This window comes from Arvicola amphibius, chromosome 3 (genome assembly GCF_903992535.2).
Source record: "Arvicola amphibius chromosome 3, mArvAmp1.2, whole genome shotgun sequence".
NCBI classification, from domain to species: domain Eukaryota; kingdom Metazoa; phylum Chordata; class Mammalia; order Rodentia; family Cricetidae; genus Arvicola; species Arvicola amphibius.
Genome location: NC_052049.1, coordinates 146,440,908 through 146,460,128, shown reverse-complemented (window position 1 = coordinate 146,460,128; position 19,221 = coordinate 146,440,908). Strand labels below are relative to the sequence as shown.

At 41.6% G+C, this 19,221-nt stretch overlaps 2 protein-coding genes across 4 annotated transcripts in view; one reads left to right on the top strand and one right to left on the bottom strand.

The window, feature by feature from the left end:
- The window catches only part of Cilk1 (ciliogenesis associated kinase 1), a 64,449-nt gene extending 60,831 nt beyond the window's left edge, over positions 1-3,618 (bottom strand). For 2 of the 3 annotated variants that reach the window (XM_038321794.1, XM_038321793.1), the window contains exon 1: positions 2,868-3,618. The gene's annotated coding sequence lies outside the window, so the exon portion shown is untranslated. Of the gene's footprint in view, positions 1-890; positions 1,102-2,867 lie in introns of those variants that run through there. The other variant, XM_038321797.1, reaches the window with a different exon arrangement.
- The window catches only part of Fbxo9 (F-box protein 9), a 30,554-nt gene continuing 14,630 nt past the window's right edge, over positions 3,298-19,221 (top strand). The window contains 8 exon segments of the mRNA XM_042054728.1: positions 3,298-4,047; positions 7,203-7,286; positions 9,386-9,544; positions 11,018-11,075; positions 11,181-11,239; positions 13,281-13,381; positions 16,607-16,695; positions 16,698-16,736. Coding sequence (XP_041910662.1) covers positions 4,045-4,047; positions 7,203-7,286; positions 9,386-9,544; positions 11,018-11,075; positions 11,181-11,239; positions 13,281-13,381; positions 16,607-16,695; positions 16,698-16,736 — 592 coding nt within the window. The 5' untranslated portion in view covers positions 3,298-4,044.

Below are 19,221 nucleotides of genomic sequence, written 5' to 3'. Positions count from 1 at the left end.
GATCTACTTTGGCAGAGGCCCACTGGGTTACTAACTAGCTTGGATTAGGAATTCTGGCCCTTGGGAAATGATAACCCTGTAGATACATGTTGAGATCATAAAAACCTGTGGTGAGGGCTCCAGGATAGCCCAACAAAAATCGAACAACAGCTGTGAGTTATAACTGCGTTAATAAAACAGGCTCTCTCACTACGAAGCAAACAGCGCTTCAATAAAGCAGGTACGCAATTTCTCTTCACAAATATTTATTTTATTAAGCTTTACTATTTCATTAACTTGTTAGGAAAGCAGAAAACATCTGTGTTAGTTGGTCAGCCTACATTGACCATTCAACACTTTTCAATGAAACCAACTAGTTCTGAAACTATTTCAAATTATTTTTCTTTTGAAAACTGATCTTTAAAAAATTCCAATCTCTTTTGTTATAATCCCCCCCTTTTTTCATTTAAAACCTATTTTAAAAAGATAATTAGGAGAAAAAATTTTCTTGGAAGACCTAAATTTTAGAGTCTCCTTAAAAACAAAGAGAACTATTGAATTTTTGGTCTCCATTGAATAGAAAGGTAGTTTTAATAGATGTCTAACTTAGTATACAAATAAAAACATCCACAAGAAAGGACCTTTATAAAACATAGGATTTAGGCAAGATGTGTCCACTGCAGCAACAGTGGCATAGGTAAAATCAACTGCTTTCTGATTGGCTCTGAGACCTGCTCCACAGGAAGGAATTCACACTTGTTACAATAAGACTTGTCAAAAGTCCACGGCTCAGGAGGTTCTAGGTTCTATGGAGGAGACCCATGACTGTTGGTTTACGAAGTGGACATGCTGTGAAACTGCCTTTTAAGTATCTGTTTATACCCAGAGACCAGCACTGCTCTCAACCTTACCTAGTCAGGGAAGTGTCTTCTGCGGTGGGCAGCAGTTAATGCAGACTCATAACTGGTTAAAGGGATTCTGTCTGAGGTAGAGGGTCATCATCCTTTCCTTTGCTGGAAAGCAGGGAGCTGGAGAGACAGTTTGGCTATTAAGAGCACTTACTGCTTTTGTAGAGGCCCGGATTTAGGTCCCCAGAATCTATGTGAAATGGTTCACCACTCACCTGTCCCTCACACATGTGGTGCACATAAACTTACGCACACACACATACATAAACATACAAAAAAGTAAGGAAAATATTTTTTAAAAGGGAATTAGCCATGTATGGTGGCATATGCCTTTAATTCCAGCACTCTGGAGGCAGAAACAAGCAAAACTCTGTGAGTTCAAAGCCAGCCTGGTCTACAGAGTGAGTTCCAGAATAGCCAGGGTTGTTACAGAGAAATCCTGTCTGAAAAAACAAAGATTAAAAAAGGAATTAGAAAGCAGGAAAGAAATCTTGGGAAGTCTGAGCAGTGTTATGCCCAGATCCATGAAGTTCCCCAAAAACCAACAAGGAAACCAAGTCCCGTACATAAAAGCAAAGAGTCTTTATTTTATACAAGTTTGTAAACCCGGTCTCTCCGTGTGACCAACATATTGGAATAATTGGAGAGCCCTGAGCTCAGTTAGAGTTGGGTTTTTATAGTAGTAAAGGTGGGGGTGAGGGATTTTTAAGGTTCAGGACCCCTGATTGGCTGACATTTGTCTAGGGGTGTCCTGGTGAGTGTGCTGGCAGTGATCCTACCTACAACAGTTGGAACATCAGGAATTTCCTTTGGACAGTCTGTTCTTGGGTGGTGCCTGGGTAATCTCAGTTAATGTGGTCCTTCCTGCAACCAGGTATTGCCTCCAGGAAAACTACTGAGACTCAGGCCTCTATAAAGCTTATCATGGCTGGGCCCTACACTGGCTGGTGGTAATGGTTGGAAGTTAAGAACTTCCTTTGGGTGGCCTGTTTCTGTTAAGCTTATCATGGTTGGCTGAGTCCTAAAAGCAGAGTCATTAATAAAAGAACTTAAAAATGAATACAAGAAGAAAGGAAAAGCCTAGGGTTGGCAAGCTATAAACCCTGAACCAACAGGAGGAAGAGAACAGAGCAGACCAGCAGGTATGCATGGTGTCTGCAGTCATATGACAGGAAGGGTGACTCTGGAGAAGGAGCAAGGAACCTCAAAGCCTTAGAGAGTTGAAAAGCATGCTTAGGTTCTGGCTACAATCTTAAAGAAAAAGAAGGGGGGAAAAGTGTTCAGGCAGACCTGAACAGACTGACCCAGGTGAACACGTTACGCTGTCTTCCAGAGAATGTACGGAGATGGAAATTCTGGAAAGGAAAATTACATTATCTTATGAACCCATCTTGGGGTGTTCCCTTAGCCAAGTGTCTGACCTATTCCACTAGATTAATTCTTAATGCAGGAGACAAGGGCAGTCTCCACATAGAGGTGGATTCCACATTTACAAAACGGTGGTACATGCTTTTAATCCCAGCACTCTGGAGGCAGAGGCAGGCGGATCTCTGAGTTTGAGGCCAGCCTGAACTACAGTGCTCCAGGATGGTCAGCGATACACCACAGAGAAACCCTTTCTCGAAAAACCAAAAACCCAAACCAAAAACCTGGGGAGAATAAGTGACAGTGCCCGGCACTAAACGGGACGTCTATATCCATTCCCCAGCTCCAGGAACATTAAAGATGGAGTGGAGAGAATGTGAGAACCCTTGGGATCGGGAGGAGTGCTCGAAAATGCTTCTTTCTGGACATGACATGATAGTTGTCATTAACCCACTGCAGTTATGATTATTTGTACAAAATCAAGTCAACAAGATCGGGCAATATTCCAGCAGGCAACAAACACTAACTGGACTCGGTGGATGACAAACTAAAAGAACAACACACATAGGATTTGCAATTTCTTACTGTAATCAAGCTGTACCCCTTCCCTTTTACCTCCATTTCTCTGCCGAAGACGTACTTCACTCATGAGCTCCAGAATAAAGTAGCACAATAAAATTTTAAATTCTGTGAAGTCGGATGAATGTAGAGTCCTGGTGGTTAGGTCCTGACACCTTACAGAAACTCAATAAATGTTGTCTAAATGTCTGTGCAAGGCTACGAAGCCCGTAAGTTTTGCTAGCATATGTCTGTAGGTGAAAAAGTTCTAAAACGTGCAATCCAAGTGCCTCCTATTGACGTGGAATCGGATGTTTGGGCTTTAAGAAGTGGCACAGGGCTGGGGGTGGGTGAGTGTTAAGTTCCGGCTCAACGTGGTACAGCCGACTACAAATCCCGACGTGCCTCGTTGCGTCATTCCCCCCCTTCAGGAATCGGGTTTCGGGCCTAGGAAAGGCACGTCCTTCCTCCGTGGTATTGTGGGATCTGTAGTTCGACCTGCTTAGCGTTGGCTGTTCCCACTCTCCGGCTGCGCGCACGAGCGTCTGTTATCTTCGGTCCTGAGTCTGTGGGGTGCAATGACTGTTACGTCTCTTCGCATTCCGACGGGGGCCCCCAGTGTCCCAGGCCGCCTAAACTACAGTTCCCTAGCGTCCGATTAGGATCGCCTCAGGGACTCAACTCCAAATTCAGGTTTAAACATCTGGAGCTATCGTCTGCTCCCTCCTGCCTGGGGTGTCCTCAAGACCAAAACCAGACGGGTTGAGTGAGGCGGGGCTGCCCGGCCACGCGGAGGGCTGCACACAGTAGGCCCCTCAGCCTTGCCCGCCACGGGCGGCTGCTAACCCGGCAGTCGGCGGCGGCCGTGCGCATGCGCGGCGCGGCGGCGCAGTTTCCGCAGCAGAGCAGGCAGCTCCGGCGCTGCGTCCAGATCGCTCGTGTCGGGCCGACGCTCGTTTCCTCGCTCGGTGCTCGGCCTCCGCTGGCGACCGGCGACCCCTCCGCAGCTCGAGTCCCCGGCCGCCGCAGCGCGCCTATCCCCGGCCCCCTGTCCCGCGAAGATGGCTGCCGTACGCCGGGCCCGCAGTTACTGCCGCTGCTTGGTGCGCTTCTCCGACCGAGAACTCTGCTAAGCCCCGCTGCAGCAGACGGACAGGAGTAGACACCAGGCAGCCGCCACCCCTCTGGGAGCCGGGCGCGGGGAGCCCCTCGATTGGGCCGGTCGCCCGCCAGCATGGTAACCGCGGGGGGCGGGCAGCTCGGGCTGGGCCGTCGGGGCGGGAAGGCGGCCCCAGGTGAGGGTAAGCTTTGACGGCCAGCGGAGGAAAAGCCGGCTTCGGCGCCCCAAGACCGGCAGAGCAGGGAGTGGGGGCTGAGGTGCGCGGTCCTGGCCTCTGCGCCAGGGAGGTGGCTCTGGAAAGCGGAGACACTTGTTGATTGCTCCTGTTCTGGCTGCCAGGCCCACAGACGATCTCTGCGTCTTCGGGAGCCCCGAGTTTAGGACGCACGCACGCCCCCGAGGCTTCAGTGGCCCGGCTAGGATGATGATATTGGCCGGCAGACCTGGCAGACTTGGAGGACTGCGATCTAATTTCGTGGTAGCGAGGGCCTAAGCCGCTTCCCTGTGTGCAGATGGAGCGACTGTGCTAAGCTGCTCCCTGTCTGACAGCTCAGGTCTCACGGGACTGTGGAATGTGTAGTCTGCAATGACTAAGAAACTAATCTCCGGCTAGGGCTGAACGAATTAAGAGCGAAAGGTATAGACTGACTGGAACACTCAAGTGATTGTCGTTCCTTGAGTGAATTGGCTGAAACGATTTATTTTTAATCAGGAACAGTCCACCGAAGGGAACAAATACTTTCAATCCAAAATTAAGGTAACAAAAAGGTAATTGGGAAACAAAAAGGTAATTGGGAAAAGCTGCTAAGATGAACTTTTATCTGACTTTTGACCATAAGTAGGAGCAGCTAAGTGAGGAAAATGGTAGTCCAGGTCCAGAGTAAGCAGCGCCAACTGGCGTGAGCGAGGGAAGCTCTTCAGATGGAGTTAGCTTAGTCTGACTGCCAGGTAAGAGCTAGAAGGCTGCCCGACTAAAAGGATACTCCGTTGGACTCTGTCTTCTCTTATTAGCTGGCTGAGGGTTTGCAGTGATAAGTCGACTCTTAAAAAAGAGAAGTATGCTTCTGGGGGGGGGGGGCGGGATTTATGCATTTCAGAGTCCCGCATGTATTTCCTAGTAGATCAGTTTCTTATTGCAACAGAATTCTTGAGATCATTTATAAAGAATTCATTTTGGCCCAAGGTTCTGGAGGATCAACTCTGGATCCAAGTGCTTTGAGTTTCTAATGAAACAGCACATCATGGCAGGAACACATGAACGAAATGTTCACCTCGGGAGTCGGGACACAGAAAAGAAAGGGGCCCCACAGTGTGTTTCAAGGATTTATCCCCCATGACTCAAGCACTCCCGCTAGGTCAGATTCTACAGGTACCTTCAATGTCCAGGAGTGCCAACCTAAGGGACCATGCCTTTTGGAGGTTCTAAGCCTTTTTATCCAAACCCAGGCTCCAGACTTAGAGCTGATGCTTCTTCATTTACGTCTTCACTGATGTAACCTTTATAGAGCAGCAAGCGTTTCACTGTGTACCAGCTAGTCAAGTGTTATTGGCCCTCTGCTTGGAATCTGGTTGCCCGAGATAAGGGATGAGCAGAGCTTGTTTATGTTGCGCTGTGTGTGGTGCAAGTCTGTCTGGTTGCTCTGTTCAGAGATCCATGGTTCCCTGTGTGTGCAGGTACATATGTGTATGAAATTGTACATGTCACCTTGTGCATGTGTGTATACATACTCGAGGCAGGAAAATTGGTTTTGTTCTTATTCTTAGCTAACTTTCAGGGTTCTTTCCCTCGTTGCCACATTTCTGTGTAGGACCAATCACACTGAGTGTTGAGCAAGTTCCCCTTGCTGGTAAGTTATTAGCTAACAGGCTGCGCTGAGGCAGTGCTTCCTTGTCCTGGGAAGTGGGGTTATTTTAGTTATTTGTTTTACTGAAACAAAAAGGATACAATGGAAATTATAAACTGAAACATGTTTTAAGCCCAAAGCTGCATACTGTAATTCAATTCACCTTTATTCCACTTGAAGTCACTCCAGTGTAAAAGATTGGGTTTATAATAGATAAAATAGAAGAGGTTGATATGGTTGGGGTATAACTAAGTGGAAGTGGCTCAATGGTAGAGTACTTGTTTACCATGTACAAGGCTCTGGACTCAATTTCTTAGCACTGAGAAAAAAAAAAAGGAAAAGGAGAAGGGCTTCCTTCCCTCCCTGCTTTCCTTCCTTCCTTCAGACAAGGTCTCACCGTATACTCTTTCTCTGGCCTACACTCACTGTAGACCAGGCTGGCCTCTACCTCAAGGAGATTTGCCTGCCTCTTTCTTTGTGGAGATTAAAGGCATGTGATAGCATGCCAGGTTGAGGTGGATCCCCTGGATGTATGCCACCATGTGGGTGCTGAAAACGGAACTGGCTCATCTGGAAGTGCAGAATGCTTTTAACTGCAGAATTGTCTTCAGCTCCCAAACTAAAGCCTAGTGGTTGATTCTACGGTATTACAAAAATTAAAGTCCAAATTTTCTTTCATTAGCATCATTTAAACTTACCAAAGTAGATTTCTGGAGAGAAGCAATTGTATTTCATTGGCACGAGACATCATAGTCTCCCTAACTTGCTGAACTTTATGAACACAAAATTGTTCTGAAAAATGTTTTGCTTTTAGTTAGATTGAAATAATTGTGTTTGGAACACCGCTGAAAGGATTTATTGGCTGCATTTCAGGACACCTGGGCCCTGCTGGAAAATACGTCACCTGTGAGGTGGTCTTCAGAGAGCAGCGACTCACCAGACTTTATTCCATTTCCTCTTCTAGATCCAGGCACAGTTTATAGAAAATAAGAGGCCAAAGAAACATTTACAGATAGCAAATTCTAGACTCAGAATGACTTATTTGTTTGTAGACAGGGTTTCCCTGTATATCCCTGGCTGTACTGGAACTCACTCTGTAGACCAGGCTGGCCTCAAACTCACAAGAGTTCCACCTGTTTCTGCCTCTCAAGTGCTGGGATTAAAAGTGTATGCCGCCACCACCTGGCTCAAAATGACTTTTGCATGAGTGGAATTGATACTACAGTTTTGGGAAAAGATTTTAAGATTTATGGTGATAATAACACACTCCTGTGGTGTAGTAGAGAATATGTTTCTCAGGCTAATTCTCCTTTGGAATAAACAGCAGGGTCCTAAATGTTCTGTTCAGCCTCTGTCAGAGTGTGTTTCACAAACTCAAGGGCGTCGTACTAGTTGACAATTTCTGATGTTGTTCTGGTGTGTTCTCAGGCAGAAGCGGAGGAAGATTGTCATTCTGATGCCGTCAGCGTTGGTGATGATGAAAATGAGAGCCCTGCGGAGAGAGACCTGCAGGCACGTGTCTCCAGTTCCGTATGGAACGCCTGTCCCTTGTGTAGAAACTAGTCCCATTGGGAGCATCTGTCAGCTCTTTGCATGGAGTTTAGCTGGACTTTCATATTCTTTTTTGTTTGTTTTTTGAGATTTAGTCTTGGCTATCCTGAAACTTCCTCTGTAGACCAGAATAACCTCACATGCACTACCATTGCCTGGCTTAGACTTTCATATTCTTTATAGCATACATAAATCATACTTTTTCTTTAAAAATAGATATCAATAACTGAAGCTTTGGAGTTCAGTATGTAATTTAAAATTTTTTTTATTACTTTTATTTATTTGCGTGTGCATGTGTGCACGTGTACGCCCATGTGGAGGTCAGAGGACAATTTGTGGGAGTCATTTCTTTTCTTCTACCGCATGGGTCTTAGGGATAGAACTTGGGTCAGTAGGCATGGCAGTAAGTGCTTTTACCTACTGAACTATTGCTTTGGTCCCCAGAATGTAGGTTTAAAGTATTCAGTAGTACGTAAGCATGACTCAAAACTTGTAACCTTAAATAACAAGATTGATGTTTGTTCACTTAGAAGTTCCAAGCCTGTGCATAACAAAAGGCATATAAAGTCGAAGGAACTAGCTTGGACAACTGCTTGCCGTGTGAACAAAGGTTTAGAATCCTCAGTATATAGATTTTGTGCATAAATCAGAGGAACACAAGACAGAAAGGTGAACGGACAGTTAATGGAAAAATATGAATGGCTATTAAATATTTGAAGAGATAATATGCCTCATTAATAATTTAACTGGATTATTGAATGATGTCCATTTCTGTCTGGACTGTGAAACCACTTGCACAATACACTTGGGATTATAAGCGGCCATTATTTTTCTTATAGGTACACAAGCAATGTGTGTCAAAACTAAAAGTAGCCTTCCCTTTTGATACAGCAAGTCTCCAGGAAATTAAATCTAAGGAAATAGCGGGAAAAATGAGTAAATATACATGTTAAAAGATGTTTATCGTAGTGTTACTTATATAGAAAAGTGTCACATGACCTAAATAGCCATTACTCGTTCTAAGGCATGGTGGAAACATGATATGAAATACACTATAGCCATTTCCAAGGATGAGATAAATATTGTTTATTACACTCAACTTAAAATTACTGTAGTTAAATTAATTATTAGAATTCTAAACTTAATATTACTTATCTATTTGGTACATGTCATTTAGTAAATAATGAATGTAGGTCTGCAGGCCAGACATGACTGTAACATGTTAGAAGAGTATGGGAACCAAAGCCCTGTACAGAACATTCTTAGAACATCTATGACACATTTTCTAAAAGTTACTCACAAATAACATACATGATTCTGGATTGAGATCCTTGGGAAGAAAACAGAGAAGTGGAAATTGCTCTTCAGGACTCTTAAGAGTCAGTGCCTTGGGAGGGAGGAGGGAAATGGAGATAAGAGGAAGAAGCCCAGCTCTAGTGCAGTCTTAATGGACTTCCTGAGCTGGTCTTGTGGGGTTCTGAGGATAAACTGCCCTCACGGGGAGCCAGGTCATCAAGTGGGGAGCCTGAAGGCACCCTGCTGAGGCAGTACCCAGATGGGGTGAAAACATGGCTGGTTTTAGAAGTTGGGGTAACAATTTCTCTTTTAAAATCAATCAACCACATAAGGGGTTTGACTTTGTGCGTGTTTTATATTGAAATGACCTGTGTTTAGAAGGATTTCCTTTTGGCGTATAGAATGTTTATTAAAGAGAAGAACTTTGGGCTGAGCTATAGAACTTCTTAGCTTTGTAATATCTACTGAATGTGCGTCATTCACAGAAGTTCAGCCCCCACGCCAGGGCTTATTCTCCAGTACTTTCAGGCTTTCTATTGTATAGATAGACTTACTTTCAGCTGATATACATTCTTTAAAGTTTTAAGCAGAAAACTTTTTTAAGGTATGATTATCAAGTATTTGGTTAGAGAGAGAGAGAGATTGATTTTTCTGACCTTAGAATTTCAAGAAAGTACATTGAAATAAATGCTGGGCATATTATTAAATCACTCCAGAGTCTCACTATCTTCTCTTGATGTTTCTTCAAATACCCTTTATTACAGGCACAGCTCCAGATGTTCAGAGCTCAGTGGATGTTTGAACTTGCCCCAGGCGTAGGTTCTAGTAATTTAGAAACTCGGCCTTGCAGAGCAGGAAGAGGCTCCATACTGAAAGCAGCTGCAGACACCAAAGGAAGGCAGGAACTGGCAAAGGAAGAAACGGTAAGTGTTAAAATGATCTAATAATTCCTCTTTATCAGTTCTGGTGATAGAGACTTGTGTTTGTAAAGTAAAATGACGTTTTTCTGATGTGGAGACATTTTTACTAATGTTCCCCCTTACCTGTCCTGCACTGCTTCTGTTTGGGGTGGTGTTAATACTGTAATGAGAAACGTCCCCCATAGTTTTGGGTGTTTTGAGTGCCCGGTCCCTGCTGACACTGTTGGAAGAAGTATGTCGCTAGAGCTAGGCTTCGAGAGTTGAAAGACTCAGGCCATTTCAAGTTTGCTCTCTGCTTCATGCTCGCTGTTTAAAGAGCTGAGCGCTCAGTTTCCTGTTCTTGAAGCATGCCTTCACTCCATCCCGCCATGGACTCCATGCCTCTGGAACCGTGAACCCAAATAAACTTTTTCTTTTCTAAGTTGCTTCAGTCGGACATCTTATCACAGTAATTAATACCGGCTTATTTTCCTATCACCTAACATTTTCATGTAAGTTTGTTGTTTATTTATTGCCTCTTAAGATTCACCTAGTGTCTGAAAAAATGGATGTCTGGAATTTACAGCAATAGTCCTAAAGGTGGAGGTGGAAATTTTCAAATGCTCTAGCCTTTTCTAAGGATGTTTGTTTGCTGGCTTTTTTGTTTGTTTTGATTTTGTCTTGAGACAGGTTCTCACCCTGTAGTCCAGGTGGCCTGGAACTCTCTGTGTAGGTCACAGTGGCCTAGAGCTTACCATGCTCTCCCTGCCTGAGCCTCCTGTGTGCCTTGCTGCATCTCACTTGGCACCTGGGCACTTGGTTTTTGGGAGCTCTAGTTGTGTGTTTTGTTACATTTTAAACTGAACATGTTGTCATGTTATATCAATCATTACCTTAATCTGGAGAGTTCGTAGCTGTTCACACTGGAAGTACTGTACGTGCTGGCCGCTCGCCTGACCCCTGTCACTGTCTTCCTCGCCCATGGGGGCTGTCCTCACCCTGCCATCACAATCCCAGCAGGGGTGCCCAGAGCGTGAGTCTTTACCAGGTGGAATGTGTGTTTTCTGTGTCACTCACACAGTAAGAGCCACCTGTGTCCCCAAGATTTTCATTTTCCCTCAAGGGTTTTTTTTTTCTTTACTTTCTTTCTTCTTTTTTTTTTTTTTTTGGTTTTGCTTTTGAGTTGATAATCCATTTTGAGTTATTTTTATGTAAACTGAGAGGCTTAGGTCAAAATCCATTATTTTGCTTTCGAGATGTACAATTCTGTAGCATCATTTGAAAATGTTGTCTTTCTACTATAAATTTACTTCCTATTATTTATTATTTAGTTTTTGTATAGGGTTTCATGAAACCTACACTGTCCCACACGTATGGATGACCCTACTGCCTCTGCCTCTCGAGTGCCGGATTGAGGTCTTGTGCCATCATACCTGGTTCGTCTACCTACCATACAGATTTTCGAAGCTTTTTTTAAAAAACCTTTTTATTTCACAGGCTCGAGAACTCTTCCTGAAAGCAGTAGAAGAAGAACAAAATGGAGCTCTCTATGAAGGTAAAACCCAGCTTCTAAATTGTAGCTCATTAGCGTATTCACTTGTGCTGGAATTTATTTGCTATAGAGCATTGTCCTCCCTACCATGGGAATTACTTCTTTAAGTTAAGAAGACAAAAATTGGGCACAGTAGTGCATGCCTGCAGCTGGAAGATCCTTGCAGGGTTTGAAATGGTCTACAAAAATGAGTTCGAGGCCAGCCAGGGCTACATAGTAAAGACCCCTTCTCACCAAAATAATTAATTAGGTAAAATGAATGAATTGTATATAACTTGTTTCCAAAGTACATTGCAGGATAGTATTATATTTGTAGAATGAGTAAAATAAATTTTCTATATTTAGTTTTGTGTTAGTTTTCATTAGTAAAATAAAAATCACATTGTGTTCTTTCCATGTGTGAAAGTATTTCGGATGCATGAAATACAAAGGGTGAAATCAAAGAACACCAGTTGGTCTTTCTAAGCTTGACTTTACATTTTACCAAGGCAGGTGCTGTAGCTTTTGTCTCTATCAGCCGTATGGAAATGCATTCATGAAATGGAGAGGTGGCTCAGTGGTGGAGTTCTTGCTTGCTGTGTGTAATGCATGACCTGGGCTCTATCTCCAGCAAGGAGTGGGGTAGATAATGTACACATAAACAGAGTACTTGCACTCCTTTCTTTATGAGATTGTTTTTGGTGGTAATGATAGTAATTGGGGCATGAAAAACTGTTTGAGATTAAGGTCTTATTTGGAAAACACATGGAAAATAACATCATTTGAAGTTACTGTATTTTGTTGGAAATTTCTACTGGTCAAGACTATGTAAATCTGCATAAGTTTTGTGAGGCTTCCACCTGTAATCAATGTGTGGTCCTAGATTCATAGTATGGGAACATGGCAGAATAATTAGCAAATGGAATAACCTTCAGCCTGAAGAAAGAGAGCTAGTCAACAGCTGCAGCGCCAGTGGGAGAGATAGAGGAGTGTCCCAGCCATACACCTCTTACCCACAGAGTTACGGAAAGCAGGATTTAAAACTGGAGCCATAGTGGTGCATACCTGTAGTCAATGCTTGGCAGGGGCCGAGGCAGAGGATTGCCACAAGGTTAAGGCCAATATCAGCTATATATTGAGTATACAAGACTAACCAGGGGAAACAAGACCCTGTCTCCAAAAACAAAAACAAAACAAAACAAAAAAAAAACCAAAGCAGCAAAAATAGTTGTTATGGGTCTATAGAGATGGGTCTATACAGTGCTCACACTTCCTGTAACTCTAGTACCAGGGCATCTGACCTTCTTCTGTCCTCCTTGGGCACCTACACATAGACAGAAATAAAAAATAATTGGGGGAAGGGCCAGGGAGGCCTCAACTCTACACACTACACACACACACACACACACACACACACACACACACACACACAAAAACTATAGGAAACTAAGATGTTTCTGAGGAAGGGAAGAAAAAAAATCATCCCCAGGTTGAAGTACACCAACACCAGTAGTCATCCCTGAAAAGATACACACAGGTAACAAACAGACCGAGCAGCTTATATGTAGGATATATTTGTATCTACAGGAATATATATGTATTTACAAATTATTAAAAGAAGAAGCCATGAATTTGAAACAGATAAAGGAGAGGTATATGTGAGGGTGTTGGAGGAAGGGAAAGGGTGGAGGAAATGTAATTATACTTATGATCTCAAAGAGTTATTTAAAAAAGTAGAAATAAAAATGTTACATTAAAATACTAATATTTAAAGTTTATTTAGCTGAATAAGGGCACATTGGGTTGAAGGAAATTGGATTTGAAGGGTGAATTATATCCAGCATTTTATTTTCTTCAACTTTGTGATACAAGAAAAATTTATTCAGAAGTAATTATTTTGACCTATAACAATTGCATTTTTTTTGAACCCCCACAAAAGAAACACCCACATAGAATCAATCTGATGAGTCATAGATGGTGAGAAGAACATGGGAAGGATGACAAGGTAGTTGTAAACACATCTCAAGTTACACAACCCTCTTAGTGCTGGGAAGATAGGAGCCTGAGCAGACAATGGCTTGGAGATGTGTTTGTTCAGTATGCTACTATTGCATGTCTGAAGTGTTCAGCTGTTCATAGAGGAAGTCTGCCAACCACAGTTAAGGGCAGTCAGAGTAACTGACAGAAATGTGTGGCCATAAACTAATTTAGCTTTGTCTCTGCTTTTAGCCATCAAGTTTCTACCGTAGAGCTATGCAACTTGTACTGACTATTGAGTTCAAGATTACTTATACCCGGTCTCCAGATGGTGATGGCGTTGGAAACAGCTAGTGCGTGTATAATTTGACAGACAGTAATGTATAAAGATATAAGCTAAGTGCTTTTTTGCCATTCTGACTCTGAACTTGCTAAGATGGTGATGCTGTTTCTGTTAGTGTCATGTTTACTGTGTCTTCATTTGTAAGTAGACTTATTTAATTAGAGAAATTTTAAGATTTTATATCTTGAGTAGATGTAACAAGCAATAAGGTGATGAAAGTTTTTATTTTATTTTTAAAAGATTTATTTTGTATACAACATTCTGCCTCCATGTATGCCCGCACTCCAGCAGAGGGCGCCAGATCTCATTACAGATGGCTGTGAGCCACCACGTGGTTGCTGGGAATTGAACTCAGGATCTCTGGAAGAGCAATCCAATGCTCTTAACCACTGAGCCATCTCTCCAGCCCCAATGGATGAAAGTTTTTAAAATTAAATTGATGATTATTGAAAAGAATCAATTAAAGAATATTTTTTAACCTTCTGAAAATCTATTTGAAGTAGAAGTACTAAATAAATGTAGTTTAGGCTAGGTGAAAAAATATAGTAAGACTAATGCTTGAGTTGGGTGGTAGGTATATAGACTAGTTTCTGTGTTTGAATCTTTTGACAGTTCAAAAAAAATGTATCTTGTTAGCAAAATGCTAACCTATAGTGATTTCATTCTCTTACTGTATATAGAATGAGTATTATTAAACCTGTCGATAGCATTGCTTAAAAGCATAGGTACAAAGGTATAAGCATTGAGAAGAAGTCCTGTTTCATTGTACCTCTGACAAGCACTCCATCAGTTATGAAGGAGCAATGATGGGTTACAACTGAGGAACGATTAAAGAGTATATCTCAAAGCCAGTGATTTTTATCAATATGGTTATAAAATTGTTTTGGCCTAACTTTTCTCCAAAGCACCAACTTGATGGAATTAACAAGGAAAGATGTTTGTGTCCAGGAGAAAATGTCAGGGCATTCACAAAATGGCATTTACAGGGCTAGGAATATAACTCAGTTAGTAGAGTGCTTGCCCAGCATGCATAAACCCAGGGTTTGATCCCCAGCACCATGTAAAAGTGTGGTGTTGTAGACAGAACATTTCTGTCCTGCCCTGTCTCACAGCCATTGAGTCCCAAAATAAACACACAGAGGCTGATATTAATTATAAATTGTTTGGGCCTGTTAGCTCAGGCTTATTAATGAACTGGCTCTTATAACTTAACCCATAGATTCTTGTCTTATGTTTAGCCACATGGCTTGGTACCTTTTCTCAGGAAGGCCTTCTCATCTTGGTCCTCTTCATCTTGGCTGGTGACTGACTGTCTTTCCCTCTTCTCAGAATTCGCTTAGTCTGGTATCCCCACCTATACTTCCTGCCTGGCTACTGGTCAATCAGCATTTTATTAAGCCAATATGAGTGACAATCTTTATAGTTTGCAAGAGGGATCATCCCACATTTATTTCCCATTTTTTCTTTGCAAAATAAGAACTTGGAATCTAATCTCCTATGTTTAGCTTTTTCCTATTATCCTAACAGTTTGTAATCAACACTCAAAACAAAGACAACATCCATAATTCATTTTTTGGGGGGGGGGGGATGTGGATGAAGTTTTCTATGCTACTTCCTGCATATTTGGTTGTGCTGGTATCTTGTGGGGACCCAAAGAAAATTGAGGATGGATTATGGTCAAGTCCTGACTGGAATATTCTGTGAGGCTTGATCATCTCTGGCAGCAGCCTTGAAACTGGTCTGGATGCAGAAATCAGAAGAAACCCACAACAGAGGTGCTCTGAAATGTTGGGATCAATCTGGGCCATCCATTCCCATTGGAGATTTTAGGGGTTCTTCCTCTGTCAAACCTTATATTCTTAACCAGAATGAATCCACAGCTCTCATTTTCTGTGGAAATAAAAAGCAGAACCTCTTTCCCATAGTAAACATTATCCTTTGACGTAAATTTTGAGAGTCAGGGATATTTTCAAATATATAGGTTGGATTAATCCAGCAGCATTTATAATCAGATGTCTTTAGCAACCGTTACTCCTTCCTCAGCAGTCAAACAATTCAAAGACAACACAATACCATACAGTATCCAGACAGATATCTCTCTGTAATTTCCATCTTCACATGGCTTGTTTTTTGTTTTTTGTTTTTTGTATTTTTTTTGTTTTTTTCTGGAACTCACTCGTAGACCATCTGGCCTCGAGCATTACCAACACAGCAGGGTTTTTGATGCACATACCTTTTGACACAGCACTTGGAAGGGTGAGATGGGAGTCTGTTCAGCATCACCTTTGAATGTGTAGAGAACTGAGGGATAGCCAGAAGCTAATGCAACTCTGTTTCATTAAGGGGTGGGGAACCATTCCCATAGAGGGATGAGGTTTTTTTTGTTGTTATTTGTTTTGTTTTTTTGTTTGTTTGTTTTGGTGACAGGGCTTCACAGTGTGGGCCCCGCTATCTTAGAACTTACTCTGTAGACTAGCTGACCTCAAACTCATAGAGATCCACCTGCCCTCTGCCTCCCCCTGCCCCCAAGTGCTGGGATTAAAATTTGTGTCACCACCACCTTCTTTATTACGAGAGTTTACTAAGGAATTATTTGGTGCTTAATTTGCTCCTGTCATGAAATAATTAACTTACATTTTTCAGTATATATGCTTAAAGTGCAAACAAAATGACGGCCTTCATCTTTGGGTGGGTGCCTGTGGTGGTAATTACATTTGTTCTTTTTCCTTCCGTCTTGCTGGTCCTCTTCTTCCTCCCAGAACCAGTGTTCTTTAACACAGAAAAAATCAGCATTTTGAATTGGATAAGTCCGTATTATAGACATCTGCTGAAGTCGTATTAATTGCCGTTTTAAAACTTCCAGCCCCTGAGGGCTCTGCATGGTATACCCTCAGACAAACTCCCCCACACAAAAAATTCATTAAAGAATTTACACAAAATTTCAAAATCAATGTTTTCCTAACTCATAAAAATATCTACAATTAAACTAATTAAATCTCAATACCTGAGCCTAAAAATCTTAACTTTTTGCATACTTAATGTTTTGTTTGGGCAAGCAGGGTATGGTACTTTGCAGCATGGCAGGACACACATTAGCACATATCTATTTTACCGTAGTAAGAGAGGCATGTTTCTTATATGAGTATTTCTGAAGCCATTTGAAGGTGCTGTAGCAGTTTTAACTGTGTGCTCTTCTGATCTGAGGCACTGAGTTTCCCTCACCCTCTTGTTGCAGCATGGAAGACAGCGACGATGGCAGCAAGATGGCAGATCTCTTGTCGTACTTCCAGCAGCAGCTCACATTCCAGGAGTCTGTGCTCAGACTGTTCAGCCTGAGCTTGGAGACCAGTCAACTCACATATCAGGTGTGGCTGCTTCTTGGGTGTTTTCACTCAGAAACACTCCAGCCTGGTGTAGAGTCCGACGTGATGGGCGATCTAGTTATGATATAAACAGCTAGAGATGTAAATCTGCGCTTCTTAGAATCTGAAACAACAGAGCTGGTGGCGCAGGAGATCGGGCGCCATACTTTTCAGTGAAGCCCTTTGGAAGCTGGAGGAACACTGGTGCTAATAAACATATCAGGCAGAGTGGACAGTAGTCCTCAAATGTTCAGAAGTTATCATTTTCATTTACTAAATACTGCTTATTTATGGGAGGACTTTAAAATTTTCTTAAATAAAAATAACTTTAGTATTAACTGTAGGCCAAGTTTTTTGTGGGGATTGCCTATGATCAGCTCTGTCCTGCCAGCCACCCTCAGATAACCACAGAGACTTAATATTAATTGTAAATGCTTAGCTAATAGCTTAGGCTTGTTTTTAGCTAGCTTTATAACTGGAATCAACCCATTTCTGTTAATCAGTGGGCTGCCCTGAGGCTTGTTTACCTCATCTATGTACTTCTCATCCTGCTTGCTCTGCAGCTCATGGCTCTGCCTTTCTTTTTCCCAGCATCCTCTCTGTCCCCAAAATCCTGCTTAGCTACTGACCATCACAGTGACATATAATCACATTTCCCCCCTTTTGTCTGAATAAAAAAGAAAGGTTTTAATTTAACATAGTAAAACTACATATAACAAAACAGTTATCAAGTGAGAATTACAGTTACAATATCCAGTGATTTATATTTGGCAAAATTTAGAGAAAATATTCTATTATTTATCTTGTCTTTGTGAGTTTTAACATTTTATTCCTAATTGCCTTTTATCATAGCTATGAAAAACTTTTAACTCTAAGTATTTAGTCTTTAAACTTGATCAAAGACCCCAAAGAGGTGTAATGTTACCTAATAACAGGGACATCTGGCTGCCTGAACAGTCAACCAAAGTTCTTTTGTAACATTGGGACATCCGTCTTTGGCTTATAGGTCTAATATTTCTGACAGACTTTTCTGAGAAGCAAGGAATGTCCTTCCTTGTCTTGGCAAAGTTTGGCAGTTGCTTTCTTTTGCATCCTGCTGGTCCAGTTTGGATAACAACTGAGGCAAGGGGAGGGTTTTTTTTTTTTTCTTTTTTTTTTTTGCCCAAATTTTGTCATAAAGACAGCAAACTTTATATGGAGGTTCTTTGGTATTTATCTTCTTTTGAAGTAAATTAGTACTGTCAGGAACAGATACGTCTCACTGTCATGAAAAGCCTTAGGTCATTAAACATATTAAATGCCACATTACATAGGTCTTTGTAGTGTTGAAGACCTTTTATCTATCTAATACATCTGTTTAACCTTAAAAACATAACCTAATGTGACTACAAGTTTGATTATTATAGATGACTACTAATCTGTATTTCCTGATTATACATTACATTTTAAAATAAGCTGCATAAGTACAATACTTCAAATAAGAGTAGAAACACACAAATAGTATAACAAAATTAACTTTAGATTTGTATCACTAAAATTAAAATCCATGCCAATTTAAAAAATATTTTGAGGATCAATAGTTGTTTTGGGTTAAAGTAGATTCAACAATCTACCATTTTATCTCATCATTTCTCTACCATATCCTCCTTTTTTCCATTAGAGATTTTTTAATTTAACTCCTTTGTTTTGTTTTTTTTCCTGACTATGACTAATAACAACGTGTAACCAACCCCCCCAAACAGTGGCAACATCCATAATCCACTTTTTGGGAATGGGTGTTGTTTTTTTTAAGACTACTCCTGCTCTCAGTGGGTGCTGGTATCTTTGGGGGAACCTTAAGAAAATCAGATAATTATTAAGTCTTGACTGGAGTAGTTTGTGAGGCTGGACCATCTCAGCCAGCAGCCTTGAAGCTGTTCTGGATGCAGAATTCTAAGGAGACTGTAGCAGGGGCATTCTGAGATGCTGGATCACCTAGGCCACCCATTTTCATTGGTGTCTGGTCCCCTTGTTTTGAAAATACAAATAAACTTTAAAAGATAACATATATGTCTGTATTAATCCAGGTATAAACTGTGTGTTGTACACAAGCTAACCAAAGATGATTTTTTTGTTTTGTTTTATGGTTGAGCAGGTAAAACAAACATTATGTGTTTTGTAGTTTTTCTAGGTTTATTTCTTTATGTCTGTAGCCAGGATTTTCAGGGGGTCTTCCCTGATCAAACTTGATCCATATCAATGTGGAATTAACTCATAGCCTAAAAGCATAACCTCTCCCCCAAAGTAACACACCTTTTGACTTCCATTTTGAAATTGATAGATTTTTTTAAATATATTGGTGGTTTAATCTAGTGGCTTTAATAATCAAATGTTTCTAAGTGCTAAAGGTCCTTTATCAAGAGTCAAAAAATTCAAAACAACACAACATACAGGATCTAGACCCTGTGTACTTCCCATCTTTACATGACTTAATACACACCACACACAC